This window comes from Salvelinus sp. IW2-2015, unplaced genomic scaffold (genome assembly GCF_002910315.2).
Source record: "Salvelinus sp. IW2-2015 unplaced genomic scaffold, ASM291031v2 Un_scaffold3051, whole genome shotgun sequence".
Classification (NCBI taxonomy): Eukaryota; Metazoa; Chordata; class Actinopteri; order Salmoniformes; family Salmonidae; genus Salvelinus; species Salvelinus sp. IW2-2015.
The window spans coordinates 60,355-67,845 of NW_019944343.1; the positions used below are offsets into that span (position 1 = coordinate 60,355).

General features: G+C 39.6%; 1 protein-coding gene across 1 annotated transcript in view; it reads left to right on the plus strand.

The window, feature by feature from the left end:
* The window catches only part of LOC112075261 (FYVE and coiled-coil domain-containing protein 1), a 28,755-nt gene that overhangs the window by 12,239 nt on the left and 9,025 nt on the right, over nt 1–7,491 (plus strand). Inside the window, exon 5 of the mRNA XM_070440837.1 lies at nt 931–1,037. Within this exon, the coding sequence (XP_070296938.1) occupies nt 931–1,037 (107 nt within the window). The remainder of the gene's footprint in view (nt 1–930; nt 1,038–7,491) is intronic.

Consider the following 7,491-nt stretch of genomic DNA (forward strand, 5'->3'; position numbering starts at 1 on the left):
GTTATGTTAAGGTTGTGACCAGGTTATGTTAAGGTTGTGGTAATGTTGTGACCACGTTATGTTAAGGTTGTGACCAGGTTATGTTAAGGTTGTTGTAATGTTGTGACCAGGTTAAGTTTGTGACCAGGTTATGTTATGGTTGTGGTAAAGTTGTGACCAGGTTAGAGGCACGCTATCCCATCTGTCCTCCTGTCCACTCAGTGTAATCCTCCTGTCCATCTGGTGCTCAAGGGAATTAAACCTGAATCACATGTTGACTAGGTAACACATGACTCCAGTTCTCTGCTGCCAATGACTGGAACGAATTGCAAAAATCACTGAAGTTGGCGACTCATATCTCCCTCTYTAACTTTAAGCACCAGCTGTCAGAGCAGCTCACAGATCACTGCACCTGTACATATCCCATCTGTCCATCCAACTACCTCATCCACATACTGTATTTATTTATTTATCTTGCTCCTTTGCACTCCAGTATCTCTACTTGCACATTCATCTTCTGCACATCTATCACTCCAATGTTTAATTGCAAAATTGTCATTATTTTGCCACCACGGCCTATTTATTGCCTTACCTCCCTTATCTTACCTCATTTGCAYATACTGTATATAGACTTTTTCTACTGTATGTTTGTTTATTCCATGTGTAACTCTGTGTTGTTGTTTGTGTCGMACTGCTTTGCTTTATCTTGGCCAGGTCGCAGTTGTAAATGAGAACTTGTTCTCAACTAGCCTACCTGGTTAAATAAAGGTGAAATAAAAAATAAATAAAAATGACTGGACTATTCTGGCTACCTGGTGGCAGGATGTGTATATACAGCCATTGTAGGACCTTCTAGTTCTGAGACAGAGTTTGATGTCTGTACTAACAATTCCTATAATCTTTGAACTTGAACTCTATCATGAATCCATCCTGTCTTCTGTTGTGTTACAGTTAAAGACGTCCCTGGGTAAAGGTAGAGCGTTTCTCCGCTATTCTCTGGTCCATCAGCGTCTGGCTGATACCCTACAACAGTGTCTACTCAACCACAAGGTTACCAGGTACACACACACACCATCTGACGCCCAGCTGGATAGAAAGAAGACCTAGTACAGTGTATTGAAGCAGTACATGTCCAATATACCACAGCTAAGGGCTGTTCTCAGCTCGACGCTACGCGGAGTGCCTGCATACAGCCCTTCGACGTGGCTGTTATAAACTGCTTACCAACGTAATTAGAGCAGTAAAAATACATGTTTCGTCATACCCGTTGTATACGGTCTGATATACCATGACTGTCAGCCAATCAGCATTCAGGGCTCGAACCACCCAGTTTATTGTTGTATATAAAGTATTTTATAACTGTGATGTTTCCCTTCCCCTGTTTAGTTTAGTTTTACTTCCTTAATGTCAGAGTACACTGTAGTCTGTCTTCCAGATTTACCTGTTGGGCATGGTTGAGAGTCTCTGCCATTCGTTCTGTGTCAGTTTCGGTGTCCAGTATCATTTGGATGGGACGAAATCTGCGTAGGTTGTGTGTCTGTGTTACCTAGTGATCCTTTTTGTCATTTTCACTTAGGAGATGATCTTCTCAGCAACAGCGCCCTCTATGCCTTGCTTCGTCATTACTTCCGCAATCTTGAGTAATGCACCCTGACAATGATCGCCTCCTGTGCCTACAATATGTCACCAACGCGCATCTTGGCCCAATGAGAGATCTACACCCGTCTCTGTATCTCACTCTGACAGTCGACACCAATCTGCACCTTTGTTTTCCTATCGTCGCCGGTGATTCTCATCGTGGGAGTTCGTAGCTGTTTTCCGCAGAGCACTGCGAATTCTACCGGTGAGCTCTTTCTGACTTTCAGTGAATGCTTTTGTCTCTTCTGGCAGTGAGTGCTCTGTTTGAACAGGTGCTTTGGTCCCACTCAGAATCTCACTTTTTACACTGTATCTAGCATGATGCCTTTGCTAAGAATTTTACACAATAGTGGGCCCGAGGTAGTAAGTTCAAGAGTCACTGGTTAATTTACATTTAAATCACTGCCTTGTCATTTTTTATGCCTAGTACAGCCCCTGGGCCTCTTGAGGGAAGCTTTGCTTAATAGTAAGGGGATATCTGTTAGGGACCACCTCTGTTTTCAGATGTGAACATTAGTCTGACCAATTATTTTGCTGGTATCTTAAAACCTCTTAAGAGTGTAAGGAGCAAGGATTTTCGTTTTGTGGCTAAAAAGTACCCATTGTAAAGCATGAACTGCCTATTTCTCAGCCCCCGAAACTAGAATAGTGCATATAATTGTCAGATTAGGATAGAAAACATCTAAAGTTTCCAAAAGGGTCAAGCATTTGTGTCTGTGGAGTTTAACAGAACTGATATTGCAGGGCGAAAACCTGAGGAAACTCCAATCAGGAAGTGCCTCTGTTTTTTGAAACCTCTCTGTTCTTATGCATCCCTATCACCCTTATTTAAAGGGATATCAACCAGATTCCTATTTTGCTATGGCTTCCTAAGGTGTCAACAGCCTTTAGACATCGTTCAGGCTTTATTTTGAGGTAAGTGGATAGGAAGGTGGGGCTCTCAGAGTGAGTTGTGCGCAACAGAGAAAGCGGCAATGTGTACCCCCGGTCTATTGAAAAAACCAACATCCCGGTTGATATATTAATCAAATAGATATTTGAAAAAACACCCTGAGGATTGATTATAAAAACGTTTGAAACATGTTTCTGTGGACATTATGTATAATTTATCTGGAGAGTCCACATTTTATGTCTGCGTTGTCGACCGCTTTCGAACTGTGATTTTTCCGTGGCTATTTTAGCCGACGCCCAAACGAACGGAGGTTGTTGGATATAAAAAATATCTTTAATGGACAAAAGGAACCAAATTTTGTTGTCTAACTGCTGTGAGTCTCGTGAGGTGATAGAACATCCCGTAAGATCATAAAGGTAGAACGATTCATTTTGATTGCTTCTTCTGATTTCGTGACCGAAGTTTACTGATGCGCTAGAGTGTACTTAATAGTTTAGTCGAACGATCGATTAAAGGCTTACAGCAAACGCTTGTTATTGCTCTTTCTCAAGCTGTGATCAAAAGCATGGTTGCAAATTTTGAAAAACTCTTGTCGGAAAGAAAACCACGTAGCTCAGGTTCGCGCACTCTATACAACAATAAGGGTATGTAGTCCTGTGTTTATTCTTGCGAATCTTGATAACGAGCACTTGTGTGATTTTTTCTATATTTGAATATGAAACTAATTCATTCCTAGAGAATATACTTAAGAGAACTGTTGACTGTGAGCGCTATGGCTTCGCAGCGTTGCTGTTAAAGATGATAGTGAGCATATATCTTACTCCGACAACCGGGAATGGGTGGTTCAGAAAAGAGTTGCTCTTAATAGAAAGTATACGCGCTTTCTCCATGCCTTCCAAGGTTGAAAGCTCTGTTGCTTGGTGTGTCAATCATATTTTGCTACTTCTTTCATATTGTAGTCTTCACTTGACTAATCAAAGCTATCAGCCTATTTTGGCAAACTACACTAGCATCAAAGGACACTTGTCGCGTCAGTGCAAATCATTGATTTTCTACGGTAGCATGCAAGTAGTTCCTTGGCAAAATAAATTAATTAGGAAACAACTAAGGCAGATCCTAAATGGATTCAACTAATAAATAGATAGAATCTCTTCCAAAGTTGTCTAAAGCAGATTCAAAGTACATTTCAGCAAAGATTTTTGTAAAAAACGAAGTAGTAAACATGAGATTGTTATTTCGGACGACTTCGGAGTTTTTGCTTATAGTTTTTTAGTTTTTTTGGAAAAAACCAAAAAACAATATAAAGACGAAAAAGGAAACAAAATGTAATGACTCTTGGTTAAGATTCTCTATTATATCGTTTATCATTTGCTTTTTTCACTCTCCTCGTTAGAACTGTATCATTTAAGAGTTGTATTACTAGATTTTTTATTTTTATGAGGACAGGTTATACCACATTTCATCAAGACATTACTAATTTAACCCCCAGAAATGGTGGAAGTGCTAAATATTGACAAAAATAAAATTTAGAAGAATATAAGCACAATAGATTGGAAATCTCGAACATTGGAGGAAAAATAAAAGCATATTACACAGTATATCAGCTTGTGAAAATCATTTGTTCCTAAGTGGATTTGTCTCGAACTCAGGGAAATGGGACAAACCCTCATACCTAATGGGTCATTGTTATGCTTAGAGCAGAGAGACAAACGCGATGGAATTGTTTGGCAGCCAAGTTTTTTCTGCGGGAGGAAAAAGAGACACGAAGTGATATACCTTCTGTCTAGCTAGTACCAGATGTTAATAACGAAAACCTAACAATAGGTATTGGTCGTTGCACCACGACGGATTACCAGTTGAGAGAGACAGACGGAACATCCAACTCACTTGGAGCCATTCACACCTGTGGGTGTGGGCCAACAGATGGTTGCGCGCGCCTGATTCTTACAATTCCCGGTAATGCCGCGACAAAGAAGAGTTTGTTACACAAGATGAACTAAAAGTAAGGTGGCATAGATAAGGCGCTATGTCAACCAAAAAGAAATGAAAATTAAGATGTTGTTTTAGTGGCCGTTCCATTGGTTGCAATAAAGTCAGCACAAGTAAAGCTAGCCAGTCACAAACAGCCCCAACTGCTTTCTCCCCTACAAAATGCCAGAACAAGGACGTATATCATAGATGCGGCTTCTTGAAACGGGCCAACAATGCTGCAGTCCAGCGAGAACGCATGTTCTCATACCATCCAGACAGACAAAAAGTACTTACTTATAAGCAATTTTTGTTTGAAAACTCAAACTTGATTACACGGCAACGTAGATTGACAATAGATCAGCATAGAATCAAAAGTATTGAAATTTGACCTAAGACTTGAATTTGTGGAACACGCTTGATTTTACATAAAATATTGTCTTGTTTAGGCGTTCGATCTAAGATCTTTCTGTATATAAATTTTTCCAGTTAAAAGAGTAAAACGAAATCAAGTCGAAGTATCGAATTGTTATAGATATCGCAGCGCAGTAAAACGAATATATAGGAGAGTATTATATCGTGTAGGCATGAGCGGCCGTAAACAACCAGGAGAACATGTCAGCAATTTGTGGGTGTTTTGATTTCTTTTTTTTTCTTTGGAGACATGAGAAGCCTGTAACTGATCGCATTGTAAATTTCAACAATACAATATTTGATTTCTTATTTCCAGACAATGGTTCTCAGCCCGGCGCTGAGTAAGGATCCAGTCGTGATTGTTGTGCCCCTGGCCATTAAAGCCGTAGATTCAGGTGTCACCGTTCTCTTTCGTCCTTAATTTTATAATTTGTTTAAACGACTTTTTCATCCAACAAATCAACTGATGGAGGTGAATCGCCCGATCATTGAAACGGATGGACCGAGAGATTCACATTCTCGTGAAACACTGCAAAATTTTGGGTATTTGATAGGTGGCTCGTGAAGGCACGGGACCTTTCTCTTTCTTTTAGGAAGGATGCGTGTGCCGTTATAATCCATGTGCTGTGATCGAGAGAACAGTATCTACGATAATGGTCAGGAATGTGGACCGCATTCATTCACTTGTTCAAGAATCCTATCTATAAATGAATCATCGGTTTTTTTTTTCCCTAAGGTTCTGTCATTGTATGTATATCTTGCTCGCATTCTCGTTTCCTCAGAGCTGCGACTGGATACCACTGCATATGGTGTCTTTGCGTTTTTGATTCGCGGGTCAAGGACAAGATAGATAGTTCGTAGGCTATAAGGCTTTTCCGTTGGGGTCCAAGTTGTTGTTTTTTAGTTATCTTGATTATCATGGTTTATATCTTTCTTATTTTTTTTTTGTTTTTCCAATACTTGTTTAGTTATCATTTTTTCCAACTTACGGTTAGGGTTGACACTCTCATTCTCTCAAGTGCGCTCATGTATGAGGTTTTATTTGCGCGTTATTTTATTTAACATGATAAGGTGTGCATATCTCGGTGAGTTGTTGCTTTTGACGAATCCATCCCTTCATTTTTTCTTTTTCCTGCTAGAAGAATAATCTATATTTTTGCTTTTAATTTGTTAACTCGAGATTTTGATTTGACTATATTAAACAACTGACAAAGTTCCCAGTTTAACAAGAGTTTGACGATATTAATCGTAGATTGAACAACATCTAGTGTGGATTTATGGCTACACATTGATTTTTATCTATGGTTCTCCATCCCGCCATTGGCTTCTTTCTGTGGTAATAGTCAGTCCCATTACGATGTACACGTCCCAGTTGCCAGAGACTAGGTCCTGTTCAATCTGGTGTGTATAAAAGACTGGCAATGCCTGCGCAGGTGGCGCAAACTCTTACGACTGAGTGATATTGCCGCCGTAATGATAAGGGAACAGGAAAATATAGATAAGGGATACTTAGAAACGATGGAAAATGAGAACTTAACCACAAGATTACTCCCTTGGATGTGATTCGGTGGAAATTCCATTTTTGGGGTTGCTTTCCGCAGCTTCACTTTCGCAGATCCTCACCCTTTCCATTCTGTCTAACCTCGGTCCAATCGGCAGGTCTTCAATACTCCACTTGGGACTATATTTATTAGTTTTTTCGTTGTAAGAGCCATAAGTTCAAAGTATTTAGTAACTCCAAATAATCTACCATTAAATTGTTATTGTACAACTTCTGATGTGATGTAATAACTTAGTTAGTTATCGCTGAAAGATATAAGTTTAATTGCCAAATTCGGCGTACATGCTGACTACAACACAATGTGATTGGATTAACGTTATGTTTGATGTACCCTTTATGCTCCGCGTACTATTTATTGGAACGCAGCCAGCAAGTGATATCAACAGGAGCAATACACACGTGGGGTGAGTTAACTGACAACGTTTTCCTATTTAGGGTAAACAACCTAAGTTTCGTAGTGAATTGTTACTAAGCTCGAGCGAATGTGGGCGAATCGGTAGTTTATAAAAAAAAATCGAAGAGATCGAAGGTGGGAGAAATAACCCATAAAAAAAAAAATCTAAAAGAAAAAAAGAAAAAAATGACACACGTCAATTGTTTTTTTAACTGGACCGTCAGTAATGAGAACATAACGAAGGTGTGAACTTCAGCTCTTATAGAATGATGTCTACGTTTTGCATGAGGTCGGAGAGTACTTCAGCGAAAGTGAAGACTAATAGTCGAAGCAAGGTACCACACTCACTGGACAATCACATTTGCGTGCGCTCACAACCACAAAAAACAACACAACCAAACAACACACACACAACACACACACAGACACACACCGACAGCAACACGACACACATAAAAACAAGATATAAATTAAGAGAATGACACAACACAAAAAACACAACACACAGCAACCAACACAAGAAAAAAAATAACACACAGACACACGACACACACTTAAATGATCATACACAATTATTATCAACGTGTGCTATTAGCAAAGAAGAGGAGCTGCATTTGGCTTTGGTGGGATATGAGACAGGAAGAT